Source organism: Falco punctatus, assembly GCF_963210335.1.
Source record: "Falco punctatus genome assembly, chromosome: 9".
Taxonomy (NCBI): Eukaryota; Metazoa; Chordata; class Aves; order Falconiformes; family Falconidae; genus Falco; species Falco punctatus.
In genome coordinates, this window is record NC_137589.1 from 24646342 (window position 1) to 24674300 (window position 27959).

General features: G+C 44.4%; 1 protein-coding gene across 1 annotated transcript; it reads right to left on the reverse strand.

The window, feature by feature from the left end:
* Positions 1–1217: 1217 nt before the first annotated feature.
* Positions 1218–27959, reverse strand: DRGX (dorsal root ganglia homeobox; the record flags this gene model as incomplete). Its single annotated transcript, XM_080401826.1, has 5 exons — positions 1218–14187; positions 24368–24480; positions 24792–24964; positions 27551–27652; positions 27846–27959. Coding segments are annotated over 5 exons (768 nt in total), but the record flags the coding sequence as incomplete, so codon positions are not given.

The following is a 27959-nucleotide window of genomic DNA, read 5'->3' on the forward strand; positions in this document are numbered from 1 at the left end:
AGGCCATAGGAGTGCGTGTGTGTATAACCAACACATGCACACACAGAAACCACCCTATATATATAAAAAAATTATAGATATATAATATACCTATAAAACTGCCGTTCGCCTATCAGTGTAAGACAGCAGTAATGCCTGTGATGGTGAACACAAAATGTTTGTGCTTTAAAAGGAAGGCAAATGACACCTTTTCAAATAACAAATATTTTTCTTTCCTTGACCTTTTCTGTTTGTGTTTGTTGGTCCTTTTTTTCCATTGCTGCTGTGGGAAACTGGGATGGAAGTGGTCATTACTAGGCAAAATGACAGCTGTGACTTGACCTCTTTCGGGGGGGGGGGGGAGGGGGGGGGGGGGGGAGGGGGGGGGGGGGGGGAGGCTATGGGAAATGTGCAATTGTCATGAAAGCAGTTGTAGGAAAGCACTCTTTCATGATGCAAGTGACAGTGACATTAAATCATAGGTTAAAGAGGTGTTCGGGCAAATTAAGCTGAATTTTGTCTTGCCAGCAGACAGTGATTAGAACTAAAGAACACAGCAGGTTCCTTGCAAACACAAAAGCACAGCAGGCTGAAGGAAAGAGAGAGCTTTCACACCTCCCTTCTCCTGCAGGTGGCCTTTTTTGCATGTTGCATTTCTTGGTGCCCTGAGGCTCATTTACAGTGCTGGTTCTTCCTTGGCAGATGTGACTGAGGCCAAACCTGGCTTACCTAGGCTTTGGCTCTAGGGCCAGAATCACCTCTTTCTCCTTCTGGGGCAACTGCAACGCCTTCCAGTCCTGTTGCCACACAGCAGACTTGGACTGCCATCCCACAGCCATGGCTGTCCCAAGAGCTCAAATTTCCTTGTGCAAAATGCTGGATTTGTTTCAGAGAGTGCTGTTTAACTGAAACGCCCTACATGCATGGATTTTTATCAAGTCCTCCTTGGGTGTTCAAGTGCCTTCCTAAGTCATCTGTCCAAGAAAATATGTGTCATCGGCACGTTCCATCAATGCAACTGTATTTGCAAATAAGTAATTATTTATTAGTTCATAAACAAAATAAATGGGACTTGTTTTACAATACTGGAATGACTTCTAGCCAGCTTTTTCATTGTAATTATGTCTCATTGTAATTTTATCTCAAGTTATGCCAGCAGAAGAAGTTGACAACATGGGACTGTCTGTTCATGCGTGCACATGTGTGGTACACAATTAAAAGATCTACTCGATGACTGGATGTGGGCTTCATCCCTCTTCCTCCCCCTCCTAAAGAAAGAGAGCAGGAAGCTGGGCAGAAACACTGTGGCCCAAGACTCCTGCAATCATTCCCACCCTTCCCTGCTGTGTGAGGCCAGCAGTCTGGCCAGAGGACCCTGGGGATGTGCTGTCAGCACCCAGTCCAGCAGCACTGGAAGGGCATCACCTTCTCGCCACCCTGCAGAGGACATCAGGGATTTTGCATTCCCTGTGCCCCATCCACCTGGGGGAAGTTATCAAGCACATAATTTGGTGTAACTTGTCTTTTTCATTACTAACCAGCCCTGCAGACTGTACGTAGTCTCTAAAGTCTTGTCAGAGATGGTTTTACATTTCTCCTCAGTTTCTCTTATTGTCTGTTGCATTATGAAACACGGTGGAGACTCTTCTCAAAGTGATCTTGGTTCAGTACTTGTCCAGACCGGCTGTTTTATTTAGACCGGCTATGCTTTGATCCCTGACTAGCCAAGCAGTCCTTACTGACAGTGGAAGTGTTACTGTGGTTTGGATATAAGAGCACATAAACAGAAAAGATAACTAGTTATGTTTTTACCAGAAATACACTGACAGATTCGCATATCTGTACCTGGGGGATATACTGTTTCCTTTCTGAGTAAAGAAACAACTCTAAGTTTGATCCTCTGTCTCACTGAAAAGAAGCATGAGAAGCTGGTGATATTGTACATGATCGGTTACATGGGCTCTAGTGAATGCACACAAATGTGTAATTTGGAGCAACTGGTGAACATCAGTCATTTTTATTAAAGAAAGTCGGCTTCAGAGACTTACAGGAGACAGAAAGAACATGGAACACTTGAGTAAATTGAACTTCATTGTGGTTTTTTTTTGTTAAATGCTCATTATAGCAACAGAGGTCAATGATTAATTTATTTTGTCTTTAGAATTATTATTCTGGTCTTATGATGATCCTACATTCACTACTGTCCCCCGATATTAAAAATAATATTGTAATTATGGGGTTTAAATGGGTAGGGAATAGCTGAAAATGACCTGTGGTCTTCCCTTGCTTCTTTTTGATATTCTCAAAGTTTTCATGATGTTGATTTTTTACATTAGATAGTCAGGTCTTCAGTACTCTATGGCCAATTAGAGATTTGTTTCTAATATGCTATTGAACATAGTTTGAAAGCAGCATTTCAATAGTGCAGGAGAGAAATCATTTATGTCCCAATTGCCGAGAGCTCTGTGTTTTTATTAAAGCAGATTTAACTCAAGCCTTTGGGGAAGCAGCTTGCAGTGCTAAAAGTTAAGCACTTTCCTATGTCAAAGTCCATATTGAATAAATTGAGAAGTGGGGTACTTTGAAAGAAGGAGGGGGGAAGACTTCGCGAGAATCAGGGACAATCTTTGAAATCCTTCTAGCAATGGAAAGAAGTTGAACTCCAGCAAAAAGTAAAAAATGTTCGGAGTTGCAGATACGCTTTGAAAAGCCAGGGCTTGTCAAAGTCAAGCTGCCTGACAAGCTAACTGTTCACTATGCTGGGCTGGACTAACTTGTCCTGGAGCTCCCCAGTGGGTCCATACTCCAGCTTGCTGACATTCAGTGTCAGAGCCTCATCTTCTTCACAACTGCCCCTCCAGTTGCTTAAAACTGGCACAGGGAACAGCAGCAATAAGAGCACACAAAAATGCCCCCCCTGCTTATTGCTATGTGAGGAATGCCAGTGTTGTCACCAGCAACATGAAGTATTCCAGGTAAGACAAGGTGGCCTTCTTCAGGATCTTCCTTACATTGACAGGCCACAGATGGCAGACAGACTCTGAGATAAACAGCAATCCTTCTTTCTATTCCCAGTGCTGATAAGCTGCAGAGGATGCAAACTGGATTTGGCTCAGGAGACACCCTTTCTTTGATTGCACTGAGATTGCTGAAAGTCTGTTGGCAGAATCAGTTTCTGCTGGCGAGCACTGCCTGCCTGGATCAGGTCTCCTGAGACTGCGTCCCTTCCCAAGGAATGTGGATGAAAATGTTTCAGCATTATTCCATGCCAAAACTGGCTGTGGCTTTATGAACTTTGCAAATGGAAAAGTCAGAAAGAAATGAAAGGAGGATGTCATACTGCATTATAATGTAAGACGATGTTAGCGTTGATAATACATTCATACACACTTGTCTCTCCATGGAGACGTATCTAGGTATGTCTACATGTTTATGTATAATTATAGATATAGCATTAATGTTCTACTGGAGTGTCTGGACATGATCAAAACAGTGCCCTTGAGCTATCCTTTGCATCTCACACCTGTCAGTCCCTGTGTCCTGTTACTTGCAGGGTCTGCCCCAGGGGAGCTCCATTTTCCCCCTGGCTTCCCATCTTCCACTACCCCAGGGAGACAAATGTTCGCCTCTTTCCATATTCTCACCAGGACCAGGGGGTGTACCTGGGATACCCCCATATCTCCATCTCTCCTGCTGGAGGAGTGAATGGTCACCCTCACACAGACTCCTCTTGCTAAAGGTGGTGCAGCTGGTGAGTCCTGAGCAGTCCCCCAGGCTAGGTCAGATGGGACTTTAAAGGGAGATGGAGAGACCCTTTTGCTTAATATTCTCCCTTCATGAAACCACTGCATTATTGACCCGAGACAACAAACACTTGTCCTGGCAACAGGATCAGTCCCAACAGTCCATCACAGCAGCATAACTGGCCCTAGTACTGATCCTACTAACAGTAAACTCCTTACCTTAGCAACCGGATGAGAACATAAACCAAGCAGGATCAAATACCAGCTGGAGTACTGGCCCAAAAACCTACTAACATAGCCAAATCATGCGACTGCACCTTAGCGGGAATTTTCCAATCAAATAGCTTCTCCATTGAAAAATTAAAGGCTGCTTTGACAACACCGGTGAAAAAAAAGGCACATTTGGCATGTTTTTTTTCAACCCCTATCTTTTGAGCTGGGAAATTTGCTGAAAATTTATTGAGAAGTCCTCATTTGCTTACATAAGTAAGTAGTCCTAGCCCTTTTATTTTGGACTGAAACAACTTTTTAAATAAATCATTCATTAAAACATATGTATTAAGAAGTTGAAACTAAAGCAAAAGGTTTTAAATATCTCAAAATCTTCCAGTAGTCCAAGCTGGTTTAGTATTTTGTAGTTTGTTGGGCTGAATATTGCTTTGGCTTTCTTTTTCCGGTGTTTGGTTTTTGGCATGTTAAGGAGGAGGTTTTCCCCTCCTACCCTTTATGTTCAACTGGTCTGTCAACATCCCAGGCAAGACGAGACCCTCGCGCTCAGCCAGCCTGGCCCACGGAGGCTCTGCTGGGCAGCACGCTGCAGCCAGGTGGCCTGCCCGGCCTGTCGGGAGTTCACGATGACAGTCACTGCTCAAATGCAACTATTCAAATGTCCACAAACTCACACAGAACAGGTCTTGGCTGAGAATTTTTTATTGTACTGGGCTGTGACAGATGAAGGTTTGAGGTTGCTGTTGGTAGTGCACTGACTGCAAGAACGAGTGCGAAACAGTACAGACACGAAACCTAATGGCTGATAAAAGGCAGTGGCAGTCAGCGTGGCTCTTACCCAACAGGTGTCCCAAGGGGCACGGAGGAGACAGGGCTGGCCCATTGGCTGGGCCCAAGAGTTCCCTCACTTCTCCCCTTCCAAGCTTACTTTTACGCTATTTCTTTGCTTCTAGGTGGAGCTTGAGTGACCCTAGTGTACACACACTGACAGGTGTAAAATTCTCTCGCTTTACCTTTAAAGGTACAGTCAAATAAAAATACAAAGCACGTGCTCAGCAAGGGGGGATCGTACCTTGGGGGCAGGCAGCTTTGGGGTAGAGCTGTGCTTTGGTGTTACAATGAAATTATAATAAGCAAAGTCCACCCGAGGGAAGCAATTTCACCATAGTTGCTGGCTCAACAGCCGACATCTTCCCTTACCGTCCTGGCTCGACAGCTATGATGTGGTTTATCAGTATGTGGTACCACCAAGTTCCCCCAGGGACACAACAGAGCCTGCCCGCAGTGCCCTACTCCGCTCCAAGCTCCAAGACCATTCCAGTCCCTCTTAGCCTGTGCTAAGGTTGCAGGCTGTGTTGCCTGGGGAACTACTGGGGAGTAGATACTGTGCATACCAACTGCATTCCACCCTGGAGGTAGCGGCTGCAGGTTTACCCTAAAATTTCCTTAATGTTATAACTTTAGTCATTTTTCCACAATTTTCTGTTGGGTTAGGGGTTTTTTTTATCCTATTTGGAATGAGGAAGAGACGTCACCATCACCAAAATGGCTATGTGAGGGGAAAACAGTTTCTCATCCAGTCACAGACAAGTGCTCTTAGGGCTGGCTGCCACCCATGAGCCACTATGGAGCACCCTCTCCTGCTGGACTGTCCATATCTCTGGATACAGCTGCCATGCAACCAGCTGCATGCTGACCATCTTGTTACTAACGCTGAGGGGGGCTATTCCTGCTGCTAAGTGTGTTTTCAAGTGGTAGAGGAAGCTGGCAGTAGCTGTATATCCTTCTGGGCATCCAAGACATGTTTAATGGTGTGAAATATCTGCATCCCTGGAGTATACTAAGAGGGGTTATCTGATTGTGCTCAGTAGGACACTAACCACGTGGTTTACACTTGTCAGTTTTTACACTTCTCATCTGAAAAACCTAAACGACAGCCTGGTCCTTGAAAAGCTTCTTAGCCTCATTCATGCTGGGAGAGTAGTGCTAATGCAAGAGCAGTTGTATATTCATACTGCACTTGAAGCACTCCTTCAGGGGGCACAGCTTTGCCAGTAAAACTGGTCTTAGTACCATGGCAGTAAGACCAACCTGTAAATAAATCTGACTCAAGTGGTAAAACAAAGGTTTTATACACTTGACTGCATCTGTACTACAGGCTTTTGCTGGAACAGCATTGTCGGCCAAGGTCGTGTATGCCTGATAAGGCTGAGCAGAAGAAAGCCTGTGATGTTCAGAGGCCATAGATAAAACCACACAGATCCCAACATATGCTTTTTATTCCCACTAATCCCAAATCCAGCCTGAATAAAACTAAACCCTTGTTCATTACCCCAAATTAATGCCCACCTTGCTGTGTCTACGTTGTTAACTAACACGGCACACAGCAGACATCATCTTCCATACCATGCTAGGCTCTTTGAAGACTTTTCTGCCCCTTGCTGCTTATTGCTGTCTCTGCCAGCAGAAGCATTTCACAAGGGCTTCCCGGTCCACCTGCAGCAAGCACAAAACGTTCCCTCCTGCTAACAGAAGTGTAAGGAGCTGAGCTCAGGAAGAGAGAAGGTCCCAGGCAGAGGGCAGGGGGAGAGGGTAAAGAAAGAGCAATGTGCTTAAAAGGTGTCATCATCTTTGTAGCATCTGGCCAACACACGAGCCCTTTGTGGCAGGTGCTAAGGTTTGTTTTCCTATGAGCCTTGGTAAATTGTGGACCAGATATATCCACCATGACATGCAGGAATTATTTCAGTTGAGCACATATAAGTCACAGAGGCAGAGACTATGAAACCAAGGCTAAATCACCTGCCTGTGCAGTGGCAGTAGGAACAAGGTGTCTCCAGTACCTTGGCTCCTCCTTTCCTGGCTCATTAACGTAATTCTAAAATCTAATTAATAGCAATGACTCATTTATTCACTGTTTATTCACTCCTTTCCTGTTTTCACGGTGTCTGGCAAATGATGTATTGCAGAACAGAAAAGTGCCAGTGTCACCAAAGTAATTTTAATATGTATCTCATTCACTGACCTGGTGCAAAGGCATAGCTCTTAGCTCACTGGATTATTGTTTTTAAAGTTTGATTTGATTTGAACTGGGTAGAAATTGGAAGATTTCCAGAGTTTCCCATAAACAAGAGGCTTCCTAGCCTCAGCAGCTCTCTAGACATTTGACATTTGCACAGAGCAGCAGACCTATGCATTTTAACAAAACAAACTGAATCCAACCATCACTACCTCAAAAGAAAATTTCAGACCAGATCTAGTGATTCCTTTGTGTGGAGCAAAGAGCATCACTTGTACCTTCAGCTGTACTGCTCCTCATCTCTGGTGACAATGTGATGCAGCCAAGGCAGTGTGGCATTGAGCAGCAGGGTGACACACTGAGGCACTGAGGGGTTCCAGATGGCTCATGAGCCCTCACTGAGAGGACAGAAAGCCTCCCAAGCTATGGAAGCTGATTCAATTACCAAAAAAGGGGACCACTTAGCAAGAAATGCCTCCCTTTGGTATGTCTGCACTGAAAAAAAGCAGAGTTACATAGGGCTCAGGATGGCTGGGCAAAGTGCAAAGTGATCACTAGTAAGAGAGCACTGAGTAAGAAACCTTTCTCCTTCCTTTCCTTCCGGCTTGGACCCAGGTTGTGAGTTCCATCCCACGGCCTCATAGTGGAGGTAGGGACAAAACATAGTGCAGTGAGCCCTGGCAGAGAAACAGCTCTGTGGGGTGCATGAAGCTGACCCACAGGGGCTGAGCCCTGTGGAGGAAAACCCCACAGAAAAAGAGATGGAGCTGTGGTTTGCACATGTGCACATGCACACACACAAACCTGACTGCTTGTTGTCTGTGTTATCTGTCTGAACAACAAGCTGCAACATCGATCTGGATTACTCCCAGGTTCAGCCCCACAGAAGTATTCAGGTATTTGGTTTTCCAAGTGGGATTTTGAAACTTTCCTTTCTGACCCCTGTCAGATGGTGATTGTGAAATCCTTCCTGGAGAACCTCTGGCTCAGTCCCAGTTAAGTTTAGCTCTAAACACAAGTAATGGTTCAGAGGAGAAATAGGATTAGCTCTTTTCTACTGTACATCTTCCTTCCCTGCCAGCAGCCGGTTTCTTGTGCAATGCTACAGAAATATTTCTAATAAAAATGAACAACTCCCAGGGACACTCCTATACCTTGCTGTGCCAAGGACTGGTGATCACATCAGCATCTTGGCTCTCAAGCATCTGCCAAAACCTGATGGCTTCAGCCAGCACGACAGAGGAAGGGTGAGCCAGCTGTGATATAACAGGCAGAGTTCAGGTTTCTGGGGAGTCTTCTTTCAGAGATGGGCTTCTTCATTTAATGGGCTTTGGATCTTATTTAACACATCGGCTCATGTACAGTGCAGGTGTAAAGAAGCTATGTGCATATAATAAAAAAATTCAGCCTGTTCAATACCTAGGGGAGTCCTAATAAATTTGCCGCTATAGCAAGTATTAGTCTTTAGGGCCAATACTGGATGCTGGAGTTTAATAAACAAAAATTCTGAAGCAAGAGAACAAAAAGGTAAATTAGTTCAGCTGACAAAGCAAACACAATTTAATTAGAAATCAAAAGTTTTCTCCCAGTGTCTCAGACTGGCTGTGTCTGGGCTGCCTTCTGATGGCTGCTCTTGGGATGCATTTTCTGACGATACTATCAGAGGTCTCCCAACCTGGGCTGAAGGGCACTGCTCCAAGTACACAGGAACTTGAATACCAGAATAGACCTTGTCAGCTAATGAGCTATATATGCCCAGGCCATCCATGGGGCAGAAGATGGGTAAGTCATGAAGGATGACATACTTCCAGGCGTCCAATTGTATACAGTATTAAGGTCACAGTACTCTGGCTTATGCTGGGGCTTAGAAAGTGGGCCAGTAACAACCACCCTGCCACTAGACTAGCCCAGAGAAGTGGGTATTTCCTCTGTACAAATAAAGCTGTCTCAGTCTTAGGTGCCTCATGATCCATGTAAAGGCTTCTTTGGTTGGTATCAGGAAAAGATCATATTTTGTGGTAATATGGTCACCTGAAGTCAATATTTTACTACAGTGCAAAGGAAGTTTTTAACTCGAAAGAATAAAGCATTGTTTATTGTACTCTGCTGCTCTTTTATTTATGGCAGGGGTGTCAAACTATTCAGTGGAGAGGTCTGAATTATGTACTTGGAGCTTGATTATCAATTCAGGGCTTCTCACTTCCCCTGCTTCACACACTGCTTCTACCGCACAAACAGCCAGACACAACAGGATCTTTATCGAGTAACAGCTCTTTTAGAGGGAGAATGTGCCACAGCAGCACACCACAAGCATTTCATCTCCATCCCCTGCTCCCTCGTGGTCCGCCTGGCAGCAAACGACTTCCTCCTGCTCTGTGCTGGCTTCTTTCTGCTGCAGGGAAGCAGAAAGATTAAGCGTGCAGCAGAAGTGCAAACTTCCCAGAGACACAGCCCTACCAACAGGCTTTTCTCCCTGCCCCTGACATGGGATGGGGAGTCCTCTGGGAGATGCAGAGAAGGTCAATGCAAACTCACCAAGGGCAGCAACCTGTAGGGAACACGTAGGGAAGGGCACCAACTGCAAGAAGGAGAAGTTTAATGGTATACCAAGATCATTTTCTGCATGCACATGGCCTTCAGCATCATTGTAAATAATACTCTTAATAAAGAGCCAATTAGCCTAACAATCTCATTACTATCCCGCATGCAGTGTAGGAAGAACTAGCCTACAGCGTGACTGAGCGAAGATGCATTCTCGACTGCACGTTTCCTGCTATAATGTATGTAGGCATAAGGAGGCCTAAATAGATGTGCAAGAGGCAAAAAGCATGGAGAGCTGAGAGAGTGGCATGCAACTTTATAAAGAAGGTCCCTTGGCCTGGAGCTTTGCATCAACCCTCATTAACAAAACCTAGACCAACTTGCTGCAACAGCCCCGCACACCCCCTCTGAACCCCGACTGCCTGGCTGGCTCCACAGCCTCCCGGTGCTGGGCTCGGTGCTGGGGCAGGGCTCTGCACAGGGCAGGAGGGGCTGTGGCGGGGGGGTGGCACAGGCTGAGGGTCAGTACCAGAGCTGCAGGCAGGACCGCAGGCTTGCTGCAGAGCAGTGAGCGAGGATGTTGGGACATGATCCGAGCAGGGCAGGTGGAGGGTGAGGAGAAATCTGGGCACTGTGGATGTCTGTTATTTCTTGAGAAAAGAGTCCAGGACTGGAGATGCTTTGCCAAAATCATGCAAGTGACATTTGCACAGAGGCCATTCATATTACATGTGGCTCATGCTAGCATGGAAATTCACAGAGAATTATTGCATAGGTTCTAGTGACAATGCAGTAAGACTTTAAACAAAACGGTTTTGTCTTATATCCGTCCCTCAAACCTCAGGCTTCCATTTTTCCTTCACAGAACTGAAAAAATATGCAGGCTGATTTTGGAGTAGCTCGCATGTAAATCATCCCCTTGGGCTTGGGCCTCTCACGCTGGAGTTCAGCCTGAGTGACTTTTTATAGCTGAGTTATAAACTTTTAAATGCCAGACTTAATCAGAGCTACCGAGATGGCCATTACAGGAGCGGTTTAAGTGGCACAGCCCTGATATATGATAGCACAGAAAGAAGGTAGGTGGCTTATCCACAGTGAGCAGGCTGTCTGGAAGGGAGGGGTCTGGTGGCTGGAAGTGGGCACAACTGAGTCGCAGATCTTCTGAGTTTTGCTCTTGCCCTTGTGCTACTGCTCACTGACTTCGAGCAAGTTCCCTCAGGCTGTACTGCCCTGAGCAGACAAGTCTCGGACCAAAATCTGAGAGGAAATTGTGGCTCACCATGCCCTGGTTTTCCCAACATGCTAATGAGAATGCAAATATGTATCTGCCTCCCCCAGGGAAGTCGTGAGAATTGTTGGTGAATTGGACTGGGGTTTAACGTATGTCATGCAGACTCAAAACATACAAATCTGAAAGCTTCATTTATGGCTGACTTAGAGCAACCACCCATAAAAATCATACTGAATAATTATAATCACAGACACATCAGACACTGAAGAGTCTAAAAGACTTAGGGCTCAGGTTTAAGGGGGACTAACGCTGCTCTGCTCTGAACAGGAAGCTTTGCAAAACTTCAAGACCCCTAATTTTGCAAGTTCTGAGACACCCAGCAGGTTCCATTTGTGGATCTGAGAGCCTCCCCAGCTCTGCAACATCTTTGTGGTCTAAGCAGAACTGGACAGTCATCAGTGAGCAGATGCTTGGACAGGAAAATTGTTCTGAATGAAAACAGTACAGGAACTTTTCAGGGTCTTCTTTCTAAATTTATTCAATTATTAAACAAACAGAAACTACAGCATGCATCAGATACTTTTTTTTATTGTACAACAAAACTATGGACTTGTTTGTATTTGCAGCATTTCCAGCAACATCAGGCAGACTAGTTTTGCACAGTCACTAGAGTGTCGCATCATGAATTATTAAATCAGTGCTTCGTGGTAATACATAATTTCTTATCAATTATTCATGCTAATGTGTGTGTAGTTTACTTAATTGTGTTATTGATGATCAAAAGTAATTTCCTGAAAATCCTCAAGGACAGAAAATTTAATCAGCGTAACTACTTTTCAGATGCAATGCTGTTAAGTATTCTTAATTTGCTCAACAATTCACTTATTTATGTACCTTTCTGGAGGAAATACGAGTTTAATCAAACAATTAGATTGAAGAGTTAGTGTACAGAAGGGCTGAAGTTCAACTGAATGCAAGGTAATTATGTTGAAATGAAGTTGGGCCTGCCTCTTTGGAATGGAATATTTTTTTAGTCTTTTTTTTTTTTAGAGAGGGGGCACACAAATAAATTACGGTTGGGAAGATCACTAAGAAAACAGTGATTCTCTCCAACAACTCCTCATCACAAAGCATACAGCAATTGATTTTGTTTTGGTGGAAGAAAAAGGTTGTCGTTGTTGTTTAAACTAAGCCATAACTTGCAGCCAAAGAAGCCACCTCCACCTACAGTTCAGCAGAGCAGCTCCTGAGGCTGGAACACAAAGGCCGATCACAGACTACTGCGTCTTCCTCCCTGCCATTAGGACAGTTCACGGTTGCCAAAAGAAACACACGGTGTGGCAAAAGTAAAGCAAAATGACTCCATTTGATGAAAGTGGGCCCTGTCAGACTTTCATTTGTACTTGGATCCAAGGGCAGACCCAACAATGCCCTCTCTGTTGGCTTGTGCCCAGAAGGTGCAAATGCCACCGTGGGGGAATGCCTGGTACCCTTCACTCCTGGAGCAATGAAGGTGCACGGTGCTGTCAAGCCAATCCCTGAAGACCAGGGCTTCCACCCTTTGAGTGGGTGCTGACACCACGCCCTGCCTCAGGGAAAGGAACCTCAACACCAGGGAGTACGGGAGGGTCCTGTGAGCCCCAGAGAAGTCTCAGGTTCTGTGAAATTCCTGGTCTGAGATCACCTAGGTGGGGGAGAGACATTTTTGCTGCCAACCTCACTTGGAACTGCCTTTCCAAGGACATCCCCCAGCCCAGATCCTGCGAGTAGCCAAACACAACCCCACATAAAAGCATGTGCTCAGCACATTGCAGGAGGTCCTCAGCACAATGTGCAGGATCAGAGCTGACAGGAGTCCTTCCACTAGTCTCCATGTTACTTGGCCAAGTCTCAAGAGAAGTGTTTTCACTCTGTCCTCCGGGGACACCTGCAGACAAACCTAAGGAATCTGAAAAGACACCTGAGAAAAGCAAGTCCTTGTCACTAAGTTTAAATCTGCATGTGCATTTCCCATGTAAAAAAATGTAGGGCAGCCCAGATTAAAATGCCTGCTCCAGCATCAGATCTGTCTGCTTTGCTTTTTGGGCAAAGGTGAGTTTGGGGTCTAGATAAGACTGTATTTCCTGAGGCATCAATTTCTCCTTTGCACTGTGCTCACTCTGTAATAATTAAGACATTTTTCCCATCTAGATTCATTACAACAAGCCTTCAGTGAATAGAATAGTCTGATTTTGGATGACATAAAGGAATATCCTTCCAAGCTTTATTTCCTCTTTATTAAAAACAAAACATGCAAGGACATATTTGCAGTATTGCAATGCAGGATTATTTTGTTTTCCAGTCTGTCTCTCCGACAGAATGGTAGTGAATTACTCCCAGATTTGTGCAGATCTAGACACAACTGCACTCCCCATTAATTACCAGCATTACCGTTTGGAGCTACGAACGCTGCTCGGGAGTCATGTCTCTTACGTCTAACCCAGGGAATAGCAAGAGTAACGGGCTAATAATGTTCACGTAGAGACTAGTGCAAGGATTTTATTCACAGGTAAACTGATCTCAGCAATTTCCTGGTAACCTACACCGTGGAAAGTTTCCATTTTGGGGAAAAGAAGGGAGAAGGGGAAAATTATGAAGAGTTTTGTTCTGTTTGCTGCTTCTCTTACCTCTTACACCTGGCTTGCCTGGGATAGATTTGAAGTCAAATGCCATCAGAAAACAGTAGGCCAAATTGGTATATACCTGCATGTTCCTTCACCTCTGCTGCGCACAGTGGGGTAAATGGCGCCTGGATGCCTCTGCTGCCCCAGGCCTCACTTCTGGAAGCGCTGCCCCGCTGCCAGCCCTCCAGCTCATGTGGGACGGGAACCTGAGGCATGCGGGAGCAAGCCAGGATCCCGGGCGGTTTGCTTTATCTGGGATGCAGAGGCAGAGCTAAAAACAGTTTCACGAACGTTTCCAAATACAGATAGTGCCGATAAATCAGGGGAATGAACCTACAGCAGCGCAAGGAAAGCAAGGGTGCGTGAAAGGCAGCCTGAGAGGCCGCTGAGGCTTGCCGGGTCCCTGGCAGCCCCGTGATGTCCTGCCGGCCCGTCATGTCCTGCCGGGGCACGGCCACGCTGCAGTTCCCTGTGGCAGGTCCCTGCCCTGAGCTGAGGGGCCTGTGCCAGGCCGGTCTCATACACTCTTCTCCCCTTCCATGTGCTCCTTGGCTGGGGGGGGCTGCTTGTCCTGGCCGCCCTCCAGGCCGGCTTTGGCGGGAGGAGTGGGGCTGCTGCTGGCGGCGGGCAGGAGGTTGGCGGACTGCAGCACGGCCTCCGAGTGCTCCCGGGCCTTCATGCGCAGCGCGGCCACGCTGGCGGTGCGGTTGCTTTGGCAGCCATAGGTGGGCAGGAAGGAGAGGCCCATGGGGTCTGGAACGCAGCACGAGCACAGCGGGCTCCCTGCGGAGGAAGGAGACAAGGCAGCATCACTGATGGGGGAGGTCATGGGCACTGTCCGACTGTTCCCTCCGTGGTCAGTCTGGAGAGGGCAGAGTCAGGGTTGGAGTCTCAGATGGCAACAGCCCCTTCTCCTATTGACCTGCAGTGGGTGCACAGAGGTTCTCTGGGTCAGGGCTAGAAAACAGCAGATCCTGTTCTGCTGAGGCCCACTGCGAAGGACCTTACACCATGAGTCGTCCAGGGTGGCAAACAGGGTGAGCGAGGGCAAGCAGAGCCAGAAGGGAGCAGGGAAGTTTTGACCACGAGTGAGACTTCCCCACAAGCAAGGCTGAGCTTGTCCCCTGCTCTCATACCCAGCTGCTGCACTGCGGCTACCCCCAGCCCCATGCTGGAGGCATCCCTGCCTTCCCCTGCACACTGAAGCCTGATCACTTTGGGCAGCTGCATTTGCTGGGTGTGTGGGGGTCCCATCACTTAAAAGGCCCCACAGCTGAAAGATTACTGTGGAGAGAAAGGTGAAAATATCCTGATTATTATGCAGGAACTAATGATGCTTTCCTGTCTCACTGTAGGATGAGATATGCTTTTCCTTGGCCAGGCCCCTCCCAGATACTTGGCATCATGTCTACCTGCAAGTGTCTGTTCTGCCTTCACCCACCCAACATCTGCGCTGCTTTGAGGGTGGCACCTCATAAAGAATGGCCTCCAGAAGTGAGCCAGGGCCACCTAAAGCTACTGCTTGGCTTAAGGGTCCCTTAAGGGTCCCATCTTTCCATATGGAAAGATGGGCCAGACCATCTCTGCCCTGTCATCTGAGACACATAGGTTGTTCCAAGCAGGCAATAGAACACTGGAGAGAGGGTAAAGTGGGTATTTCTCTCCCTTTAAACCAAAAGGCTCCCTTGCAACCCACTGACAGAGGCAGTCATCACTCCACCAGCTGCCTTCCTGAACTGGACCACTGCATGCTTTTCCTCTGGCTTATCTTTGATAACCCTGGGACTTGGGACAGTTCCCAAGCGAGCACATCTGGAAGTGTAGGCTGACCACTGCACAGGACATACAGTCCATCCAAAAAGCCACCCTCATACCTGGCTTAGATGTATCTATTGAATGAAAGAATGTGTCAGAGGAGTAGGGAGGGGAGGCAAGGGTGGGATGGCTGAGCTCCTGCTTTATTTTTCTCTCTGGTGAGAAATGTTGGGTGACACCATTTTTCCAGGGGTCTCAGAGGCTACACAAATGCCACATCCTCTTCTATGCCCCAGCAAAAGCCTGTCCTTTGCTGATACACTGCCTCCCAACAAGAAACAGCCTAGCCACACACATCCTGACACAATGCAATGTCTTCCTCTGATCTTTCCAAGCCAAGGACTTGCTTTAATTTCTGCAATTAATATTTGAGTTAAATGGCTCATGACTAAGTGATGGAACTAATAACCTGCAGGGAGCAGGTAGTCTTTCTTTTACACTTCTGCTCTCGGTAGCAACGGGTCAGCACCCATCTGCTAAGGATGAAGGCAGACAGTTGTTTGTTTTTAGGATGTTGGCAAGACTTCTCCACAGCAATTGTCAGAGATTAGCAGCTTGCAAGTAACATTCAGGAGAAAGTACTCTTTGCATTTTAAAAAACAGAATCTACAAGGGACAAGTTATTAATATAACTGGAAAGTCTTCTCTTCTCTTGTAATACTCCTCTGACAGAACATATGAGCAGCAGACCAACCTTCCATGGGTCCAGCCATTCAAGTGAATTGCACAAGCAAGTTTCAACACTTGACTAAAATCCTCCATTTTTGCTTTTAGCACTAGAAAGCTCAGTCTTGAATGTTGTGGCTGCTTTGAGCAGGTCAGAAGGAGGGTTTATAACAAAATCCACTCAGGAACACAACTTAACAGTTCTTGCCACCACCAACCATGCTCATAAAGTCATTTTTCGCTCTGCTGAATTGCAGCCACTTCAGGGGTGCTGGACAGCCACTGTTTTAACAAAGGGGAGGAGAGGAAGATCGGCACTTCAGAGTCCATATGGTATGCAGCAGGTCTCTAGCTGCAGAAGCCACACAGAGGTCTGTTTTTTCACTACTATTAATCCCCACTATCTTCAGGCTCTGCAATGGGGGAGCATGGAAGCCTGCCTGTGCATCAGCTGGTTTTGCACTGCTGCTTTCTAACACAAACTGAGTGCGACTTTTGAGTGTGGCTGTTCAGCTCCCAGGCTGAGGGGAGGGCTGCCCCACCGGTGGTACCAAACGCAGGACTGAGCACAGACATCATCTGCTTAGTGGGAGGTGGGGAGAAGTGCAGAAGAGTCTTCCCCCTTTTCAAAGGAGCAGGAATCATCTCTATCCCCTAACAGTGATTTTCATTCCATTGTTAGAGAGGGATAAAATATTTATCAGTATTCAGTACCAATCTAAGCTCTTTGTTTAATAATTAGATCTGATATTACCTAGTGGCTCTGCAACCTGAGGGTGCAGCTACCTGTGCTGGAAACTAGGCTATCTCTAGCAATAATTCACCTATAAACCATTCCTTTCATTTTCACTGAGGTTAAAACACTTGCAAACAAGTGTTCACACCCAAAATAAAATGTAAAGTAGCAAGTGTAATTTGTCCCAGGGTCCAGCTAGGATACAAGACAGTAGGATTTAGCCCTGTTTCTTTTTAATGCAGGTTGTAAGGCAATTTGAATCTACCTTACAATTGCCTGTGTCTGTGAGTAGTAACTCCAGTGAGACCTATCGGCCTTTGCTGGCACAATAGCCAAAACAAATAAATGATGGGAGACTGAGGAGCCCAAGGTCTTTACCTGTCCTTCAATCAGACCACGCTGGACAGTGATGTGACTTACATCAAGAAAGAAGCATCCACCTACAGCAGACATCAGCGGGTTTTTTACATCTTATTGCAGTAACCCTGAGTCCATAGTGGGGAAGGAATCACTCCTACTTATTTTGATCTTCAAAGGGGTTTAGGCTCCCATCAAAATTAGTGAGGGTTAAGCTGTTAGCCCTAGACCTTGATCCAGCTTCCACTAACACCTATAACAGTCTGATATTACTTTAATGGGATTTGGATCAAGTTGCTACAATACTGACAGGGTACCATTTTCTTTCTTTCAGGAACTTACTGCCTCCTGTACACAAAATTAAAATACACAATTAGATTTCCATTAACTTACAGCAAATTCTGCTGAATTGATCTGAACCTCCTTGTATTCCTATATGAGATCATACTTTAAATGCTCAGCCTCAACATAAATACTTAATGTAATAAATACAGTCTGAAATATTTGATCCACTTGGCAGTTTAATTGATCTACTACAGAGACTGACAGGAAAAATTAAATTAGTTCTGTCTTGTGTCTGCCAACATCACATTTCAATTGTAAGAATATTTGATCTACAATTTTGGTTGTGGACCCTCTTGTTCAGTTTCAAGGTTCAGTTTCAGCTGAGAAGAGTGGGGTGGGAGCAGAGCCCATATTGATACATAAGTATTTAAAATATATGGGTTTTATTTCAACTCAACAGTTTAAAGAATTTATTAGATTAGATAGCCTTTCCAAAAAGCAAAACCCCAGTTCCTTTCCTTTTTCAGTATTTGTGCATATCAGCATTTGATGTGGACAGCTGAATAGCAACCTCTCATGGAGGTTTAAAGGAAAAAATTCCATTTAAAATCCTCATCTGTCAATGCATGCTGTTTAGTTTTTAGAGAAAATATTATGCTTCGTTTAAGTATTGTTTTCTTCTGATAGTAATCACATTGGTTTGCTTGAGCTCTAAATCCTCATAAACTCTGAAATCCCTTTCAGAAAGGTTGGAAGGTCAACAACAACCTCAAGTTCATACTGTCATGTACCAGTGAGCTGATTCAAAGGGAGCTCCCTCTTGATCTTCATACATGATGTCAACACTCCGTCTAATAAAGTCTGAGGCACAAGCAGGAAAAGAATAAGAATAATCTTCTTGAGCTTTGAAACAGGAGGTTCAGAAAAGCAAGAAAGGCATGAACTTAAAGCCTTATATGGAGAAGCACCAGATGTTCCTCATATAATTTAGGGTAGCCTCAAGGCTGCTAAAGTTGAGCTAGATAGTTCCTCCTTCTAGTGCCTATGTTGGTTAAGTGTGGAAGGCACCCTGTGCTTCCCAGAGGCTGGAAGAACACTTCAGAGCTGACAGCAGAGTCCAAATCTTATAATTTCACATGTCCTTGGCTTGTGAAGCCTACATGCCCAATATAAACAACAGAGAGCTGATGATCTGGTTCGGTTGCTCTAGCAGGAGTCTTTTTGTGTAAATAGCTTGATACTGGAACTAGAGGATTTCATCCTCCTTTATTTGTGCCTTTAGTACTGTTTCAAAAAATAATTCAGAAGCCAGGACCTTGCCTGTTTGGACAGGAAAGCTGGCAGCAAAACCCATAAGAGCTGGAAGAACAGAACCAGTCCTTTGAATACTGTCAGCTCAGCGATTTACCACTCTTCCCTTCCACATCAAAAACATGATCTGACCCTAAATACTGCTGACGTGCCACTCCAAGACACTGTCCAGCTAAGATTTACTGAGCTAATCAAGATTTTTCCTGGAGGAACAAGTCATCACCCTTTTCCTTCCCACGGCTCTTAGGGCTTCTAGTATCTGCATATTCCCTAATATTTGCGATAAAAGACAAAAAAATCTACCCGAAAGGTAGGGCAGTGCTAGAGTCAAGGACTGATGTTATGGGAATCAAAGTAATTTGCTGAAGGTCTGTGCATCTGCAGCAGACTAAATAAATGTTATAAATCCTCTAAAGTAGCAGGTAGACTAGGGAAAAAACAGAACCTATTTGATATATTTGCTATATTACCTGAGAAAAGTCAAGAAGTACATAATCAAGAATGACAGAGAAAATAAAGGACCCCAAGAGTTTTGATTCCTATTCCCCAGTCTTATGGTAAGCAGTGGGAGTTCAACCCAGTAAACACCAGTTCAAGGGTAAGTTAGGTCCTTGAACACTTCTTTCTCAGCTTTGGCCATGGGAATTGCCCAATGGAACCAGGCAAATTCTCTTCATCTTTCCATAATAGAAATTGAAATGTAATGGGTGGGCAGTTCTAGTTGTTACGAGTTTTTTTTCCTGGATACTGCAATTAAGCCTCCCTAATATGAACAACAGCAACCACAGCAGCAACAAACCATAAAAGAGCCTAATCAATGGTGCCCTGGAATATCCACTTTGATGTGCATAATGCAATCCTGCTTCTCTGTCAGTGGTGTGGATGTGCCGTGAAAACCAACTGAGCTATAACTTGCACAAAGAAGAGCTGTGGGTGAATTATGAAAGTAATTCCCTGGCAAGTGTAATTATTTCTCTCCACATACACTTCACTCATCACGGGGTCTAGGGAAATTTCAGTGGAATGGAACAGACACACTCTTGGCCTCAGCCACCAGAATGGTAGAATACTTCCGCTAAAAAATGGAGATTCTTGTTTACACCCATTAATAACATCTTCTACATTAATGAATTGCATTCATGCTGTCATCCATTAAGAAGGTACTTTGAGGTCTCTCTCTACACAGAACACTAGCTTCTCCTGATGACTCTGTTGTTATACAGCCCATAAATAAAACAAGTATTTTCCCTTCATATTTGAGGTCTGCAATTAAATCCACTAAATGGACTGCAGATGCATGGTTTACAGTAAGTGATGCATCTTGGAAGATCATGGAAATGTCAAAGTCACCACAATGAAGTAGCATAGTTGTCAAATTAGGGCAATTTCGGAGAGTAACAAACACCAGAAATTTCATTTATGCAAACCAACCTTCTTCATGACTATGGACAGTGATAAAGAACTAAAACCCTGAAGCAGGAAACCCTGTATACCACAGAAATTATAATCTTATGCTAATTTTTCAAATGAGAAATTGTATTTCTTGAAAGAATAGTATGTAGTGAGGTGTTATGGTAGCTGACAGATGCTTGCTAAGTACAGCCGCCGCCGTGCTAAACTTCAGGGAGGGAGAGGACTCAGCTAAGGAAAGGAGAAGGTCTGTTGTATTACTGAATAGAGAATGATTGGTAGAAACAAACTGTCCAGTGGTAATATACTCTTATTTGGAAAAGTCTAAGCTCTGAATTGCAGTTACGGTTGCTATTGTATAGCCAGCCTGCTTTCTTCACAGAACACCCTGCGATGGTAACACCATCCCTTTGAGGGAAACATAAAAATCTCCATTTCAGAGATAGCAGGGTTCATGGGGCATAGTGCTTAGGGAGAACAGCTTTCTTCTCATTCATCAGAGCAGACCTAGTCTCAATCTCCAACACTATCCCCCATGTACCTGGAAGTGGCACATGTGGGGTTCGGATGAGCACTTACTGAGAGCCCAGAGCCACACAAAGCATAAGACAAGCTTACAGTGCACTGCACAGTCTTTCCAAAAGCAAAGTTGCAGGCTCAGTCCCTGCCTCATGCTAGGCCGTCCAGAGATTTCTTGTCTGACCAACTTCACCATCAACTACTATATCCTTATACTACAAACTAGATCCAGGAGCCATGTGTCCTAGACAGTTTATGTAGCCTTGGAAATCTGGGTCTGGAGCCAAGCAACCAAAGTCAGAGGAGAAAGAGAGGTATTAGTTTCTTTACAGAAGACAGAACTCTCAGGTGGCAGAATGAAAATGGTCCCTGAGAGCGTAAAATAATTATTAATTAGTTACATCACCATCATCACTTGTTATCCACTGTATTGATTTTAATTGTCTCCTTCTAAAGCATCAGTGAAATATTACTCACTGACACCAACAAAGTGTTGGCTCACAAGCCCGACAAAGCATGTCTTGTCTCCTCAAAAGGGTAAGAAAACAACGTAGACTTCCCAGTAGTGTCTGATGTGCTGAGAGTGCCCATTTGTCTGCAGGCAGCTTTTACAGCCTTATTGAAGAATATGATCCCCTTTAGTGGCCAGGATTATTCTCCCAAAGGTGGGAATACGTATCTATTTAGGGGATCCACGTAGAGGAGCTGTATTTAATTTGACATTTGCTTAGAAGAAAGTGGGGTCATGCATCCATTGGTAGTGAAGTGGTGCTTCGATTCTGGAGCAACTATTTTGCTTTCAAAAGCACAGAGAAATCCTGGTAGTTTCAAAACATGGCTGGCACAAGAGAGATACCAGGAAGAGCTCTTGATCATTTCACTCTTCAGTAAAACTTGCAAAATCTTGAAAAGACTTCCTACTTGGTGAATTTGTCCTCATCCAAGCAACCAAAAAATGAAACAGCTCAGAATTTTATTCCCTGTGCTGAGTTTGATGGGATTTCATGTAGCATGAAGTCCTATGCCCTCAGAAACACTGTGGCAGAGTTTCCACTGCAAAACACGACTAGATTCTCAAGGTTTAGATCAAGGTTCCTCAAGGCTTAGGTCACTTGATTAAGACACATAAGGACACAGACTAATGCCCACCTCAGTGCAGGGTTAGTTCTTGTTTGACAGGCCTGAAGCGTACAAGTCAGCTTCTAGCTCAAAGGGGGAAATGAGAAGGGAAATTCAAACAGAGTTGAGCAAGACAAAGAAGGTCATATAAAGGTTTTGTGAACACTATGTCTCTCCCTGTCCTTCCCTTCCTTCCCACAACCTTTACCTCTTCTTCCAGACTGGCATGTGAGCTTGGCCGTGCTCTCAAATACATTGGTTTAGATGAGCCATCATTCACCTCGTGTTTCCATACCAAAGAAAAACAACACGCAAATCAGGCCTGTGATACTTTTGGTCCCCTCGGAATCTCTAGAGACCATCCTATTCATCATTGACAATTAAGAAGACTGAAGCTCAGGTTCTGAGGTGCATAGTCCCTACCCCAGCCCAAGTGAATTCCTCTTGGAGATAGAGGGAAATAGGAACTTGTGGAGATGAGCCAAGGAAAGAGGAGTCAATACTCCATATAAAAATACCACAGGAAAGATGCTACAATTATCCTCTGCTGAAAAAACAATCACATTTGCCACCTTATAGAATGAGAAATTCTACCCCCTTAACCTCAAAGCCAAAATTTGACATTACCTGAGACCTAGCTGCAGAAGAAAAAGACCTCCCCACAAAGCAGGAGCTCAGCCTACCAGTTCTTTGCAAGTGTAACAATATGCTGACAGGTATAGGCAAAGCTCCACAAAGTAGGTGGATATGCAGATATGAACATCTGTAGCTGGATTTCTTAAAATCAGAATATACTACGTTATCCCGGTCCCCTTGCATGTATCTGGAGACTTCTGGTAACAGGCAGGAATTATAAACCAGACATTTCAGCAATGAACTGCACACGTAGCTGACAACATTCGTCAAGATCACATGCATGCATCTGATAACTGACCATCATTATACAAATTATAAAAAACCTAAGTTTACAGTGGGGACAAATTTTTCAGGGGCGCTGCCTTTTAGCTTGGGCAACTGACTATCTAATAAGTATCTCTATAAGAGATTCAGGAATAGGATTTTTCCTGCCCCTAAGTTGTAAAACTGATATCAAGCAAAAAGGAGCAAATTATTAATTTCTTAGTTTAGCAGGTGAGCTGTAAAATCAGAAAAAATACCTGGAAATCTTCCAAATAAATAAAACGGAGGGGGGGTGGGAAACTCATGACAATTTTTTCCCATTCATTTCTATTTCACTTTGCTTGGTTTTTTTTTATTGAGGTTATTCTTCTTAAAATTTAGGTACATTTAAACATGAAACAAGTGAGAACAATGTATTGATGCCCTCAATTTTGAAAATGCTTAAATGTAAATTTTAAGGAAAAGAAATCCCTTACTTCCATCCAAAATTATTCATTGAACACAACCCCATTTCCACACCTTTACACCCACCTGAGACTACATTTACCAATGAACAATCTTATTGCATGAAGAGTTTCATCTGTATCTACACCAGAGATGCTGTTCCTGCCCAACAGAAGGCAAAAGTCTCTGCCCCAAGACTTTGCAGTCAAGGGGCAGAGAACAAGAGGACTCATGCAGTCCAGCAGCCCCTGACTGCTTACGGGGTTTAGGTTGACAGTCATCTTTAAGTTTTAGGGTTCAGGTCACTCCTGTGTGGCTTTTCTTGATTCAAAATCACAGGTCCCACACCTATCAAAATAGCAGTAGCTGTATGGTGTGCCTGACTTCAGCTTTTCTGGAAAGACACAAAGGAAGGGGGAACAGAGATCTGGACACTGGACTTAATGCGGAACTCAGCATTTCCAAGGATTTGCCTCAGGAATATACCTTGGCAATCCTGAGTTAACTGGAAATACCCACAAAGAGCATGAGGTGTGCCAGAGAACATAGTGAGAGGTATTAGAGGACATTTGTGTTCATAGCAGAGGGTCTTAAACTGGGAAACTTTCCTCACAAATTATTGCACTACATTGGGGCATAGAATAAATGTATGTGCCACTTTGTGCTTGGCAGTGCTATGAGGCTTAACATCCTATAAATCTATAAATTGAATTCATCCTGCTTACACCCTTAGTCTTATAAATTGTTAGACTAGGAACAGCTAATGGATCAGCTGGTGATTTATTTTTAAAAGATACATACTGCTGCTTTCTGGGAACTGGAAAAGATATGGACACTGGATGTACCCTTCCTGAAGCATGGGTCCCAAGTAATGAGGAATTACTTTGTATCCTGTCCCCACGTACAAGCTTTATTCAAGTTCTCAAAGGGGACCTACTGTTCAAGAAGAGAAAAGCCTGGCGTTGTGCAGAGATGTACTGCAAAGGAAACCGTATGCAAAGAGCGGATGAGGCATCAGTAACGGTGCCAGGTAATGTATAATGCAAAAGGATGTGTATAACTAATTTATTAGTATAAATTCTAGTCTGAAAATAAAAGCATATGCAAAGAAGACTCTGAAGGATCAAACCCTACCTGCCTTGCTCCCTGAGACAAACCCTGACCCCACTAAAACTAACTGCGTGAAATGAAGGAGCTTCACCACAAATGGTGCTACAGGTTACAACAGGAGACTCACTCCTGTACCTGCAGCATTGGTTAGTGCAATCACTGCTAATCATAACAGAAAGAAGGATCCATCATTTCCCAAAGGCTTCCCCACTGCCTCAAGTGGGACCATGCTGCTTAGCTTGAGAGAGCTGCTCTTTGAGCTTACCCCTGAAGTTAAACCAAGTCACTTACCTTTTAGAGAAGCGACGTGAGATAAAGCTTGTGCATAGGTGGCTGTGTTGAGAAGAGTCCCTGGGAGGCAGGAGGGGAAGAAAGGTCCTGTAGGACCCACTGCTCGACTCAGGCTGATGGAGAAGAAAAAACAATGTCCTTAAAATACAGAACAAGCTGATGCCAAAGACAGCATTTGTGCATGCACACAAACACCTTGGTTTCTCAACATCCAACTAGACAGGACCAAGCCTAGATAACATTAACCTCCCACAGCCACCAGTTTCTCAGCATCTCCACTGGGAGAAGTGAGTTGAACAAGAGACAGCGTATCTTCTAATGATTTGGGCTGTACCTGAATATGATACTGCGTAGGTCAAGACTTAGCAGCAAGTCTGTATGCTCGCCTCAAAGAAAGATAGTTGATAACAAGTATTACTCTTACCTCTGCTGGACCTCCAGACCCTCTTTTTTATTCCTGGCTTGATCTGCTGGAGAAGGGGAATTTAAATTCCTCGCAGGAGGTGCCACCTCAGCCATTGTTTCCTTAGAGCCCTCTTGGTCAGAAGCACCCCTCTCTGTTTTCCTCCATTTAGCTCTTCGATTTTGGAACCACACCTGGAGCAGGAGAGCAATCCAGGCTGAATACCATGTCTAGCCAAATGCGAAGCAAGGAAATTGTAAATTGTTACTTTGCTGAAATCAGTCAGTTAGAAACTTGGCTAAAACTTCCTCTTCTTTTGTGTCACCATTGTTATTCTAGTTGAGCCTTAGGATTACATTTGTATCTGGAATATTTCTGTGTCTGGAAAACAAGCCAAGAATGTCTAAAGTTTTTTTTATTAAAAAGTAATAATAAAAAAGAGTTTTAATGTTATTGTGCCAGTTAGCAAAACATTTTAATGTGGCCTTGCCTTTATGCATACATTGAATTCTCAATGATTTCTATGTTTTCACATGTCTAAAAGCCTCTAGTATAGAGATGGACTTAAATACATATCTAAGCACTCTGATGAAACTTTATAAAAGTCTTTAAGTTTGCTGCGGCTAGAATCAGAGAGGTCAGAAATGAAAAGGTATGTATTAGGCCATCTTGTCCAGCCCATTTCCTGGAGAGGACTGATACTTGCTCTTTTTCCTCCAACATATTTTTCCAGTCTGCATTTAGAAGACTCAAAAGGTGGTAGGTACTAATTTCAGAAGATCGTTCTGCACTTTAATAAACACCAGTTTCCAAAACTTATTTCTTTCCTGTACTGCAATACACGTATTCAGGTTCTTGATTTTATCCCCTGACTTTCAGTCCAAACACTTTTTTTTTCCCCCCTTTTCCCTTGGAGCAGATGCTCTGAAAGCACCTTATTTGAGGTGGAAAATGCCAAGCCTCTCTTGAGGTCAGGAAATGCACATTTTAATACATGACTTCAAGTATAGGCAAGATTGTTATTATTATTATTGTTCTCCTCCTACAACTCCATTTTAGTTAGCTGCCTTTTAATTGCATGTATCAGCAAACGTTGAATAATGATCTTATCTATATTCTAAATTTAGAGCAGTTAAATGCAAAGCAAAATGCAGACACTTTCTTGTGTCTTAATTGAATGAAGGTCACAGCTATAACAACATTTAATTGAGCTATTTTTCATTATCATATTTTAATGACTTTGCACTGACAGTTCGCCTGCTTCTGAGGAAAGAGCATGATGAAGTCGTTTATTTCCCTATTTAGTTATTGTTTGACAACATCATCTTCGATTAAGACTCTGCTTTATAGCACATTAATCATATTTGAATGAGCAAGGGGTATAAATGTAAACATATCTCCCATCCTCTGTGTTTCCCCATGTCCCTGCATGAAAGCAGGCTAAACAAATGCTTGCATCTATTGTCTGTTTGCATAATAGCCAACAACAAGGCTAAACACCAGTCCTCAGCAATCTAATTGTCACCACCCCTATCTCACCCTTGCACCTTTCAGGAAGAAGTTATGATCTTCCACTTCTGAATGCTCAATAATTGTCCCATTTATCTCAATTTGCAGTTCAGTCTTTAGGCACCAATAGCCAAAATGGCATTTTTTATTATTTTTTTTAAGCCAGTACCTACAATGCAGTGGCAAAAGGAGATTTTCATTTCCAAATAATAATCAGTTTAATTTGCCCGCATATGACCAATGATTCATGTTCAGATTTAATAATCAGGATCGCATAATCTGATTATAGGAGAAATAATTTGTTTACAATCCCCAATTTACTGCGGTGAATTCCATTATCTCTCTTCAGCCATTGGGTTTTAAGAGATACTAACATGACCCTAGGGAACAAAAGGCAAGCTATTATATTTCCTACAATTAGATCTTTGCATAGTTTTAACCCCAAGCACCCAAATAAAAAAAAAAAAATACAAAAACAGCATGCAGAAAAGCCCCATAAATAAAATGAGTGTATAATTGTGTTCAAAAAATGGTTTGCAACTCTGCGGTGGATGCCTGCAGAGTTATAGGGATCCATCTCTGACAACTGCAGGGCTGCTGTTCTTAGCAGAGCTTGTTGACAAAAGTTAATCGCTGGATATGAAAAAACCACACCTGGATAAAAAAAAAAAAAAGGGGGGGGGGGGCGGGAATGGAGAAGGAAGGAAGAAAGGAAGGGGTGGAAAAGAGCAGGGATGGAAAGAGGGTAATCGTGGCCAATGGTATTTACTGGCTATATCAATGGTGTGAGAAATCGCTCTGCAGGCTCCTCAGCTGTCTCAGTGTTTAGAAAGAGGGCGAAAGGGAGAAAAGTTGAAGAGGTGCAGATTTCTTCCTGGCAGCTGGGCTCCCTGCAGTTGACTAACCCCATTGCTCGACAGTGGTCATAGTTGCTTTGGAGAATCACGTCTCAGCTCTTTTCTCCACACACACCCCCTCCAAAAGCAAGGAAATGGATGTGCATTGATGTAATTTAGTACCTTGGAGACGCGGACAAATTAGTGTAGAACATTATCACTAGTTAATTATGAATGACCGATTAATCAACCTAATCTAATATTCCACATTATGTTGATGTTATTAAAGTGCATCATGAAAATGACAGATCGTCTTCATTTGCGTTCTTTGGCCAAATGTGCACTCTGCAGTCATGATGTCAAAAAAAAAAAAAAAAAAAAAAAAGTTTGCCAGTTTGAATACCCGAGAGTTAAATAATTGCCCAGAATGTTTACCTGCACCCTGGCTTCCGTGAGGTTGATTTTCATGGCCAGCTCTTCCCTAGTGAACACATCGGGGTAGTGGGTTTGAGCAAAAACGGCTTCCAGTGCCTCGAGCTGGTGGAGGGGAGGAGAGCAAACATCTGTCAGGGGCCGGGCACGGCCCGGCAGGGAGCAGCCCCCTCGGGGGGCGTCTCTCCGGCTGCCCCGGGGAGTTTCTGCCAGCGATGCGGGGAGCGGGGCCGCCCGGGGCAGCGGGCAGGGGGCAGCCGGCGGGCAGGGCAGGGGGCAGAGGGGAGCAGGCTCCTACCTGCTGCAGGGTGAAGGTGGTGCGGTTGCGGCGCTGCTTCCTTCGCAGAAACCCGTCGTCAAAGTCGCCGGCGGAGTGGCCTCCGAAGGGGGCCGCGCCTGCGGGGGGACAGCC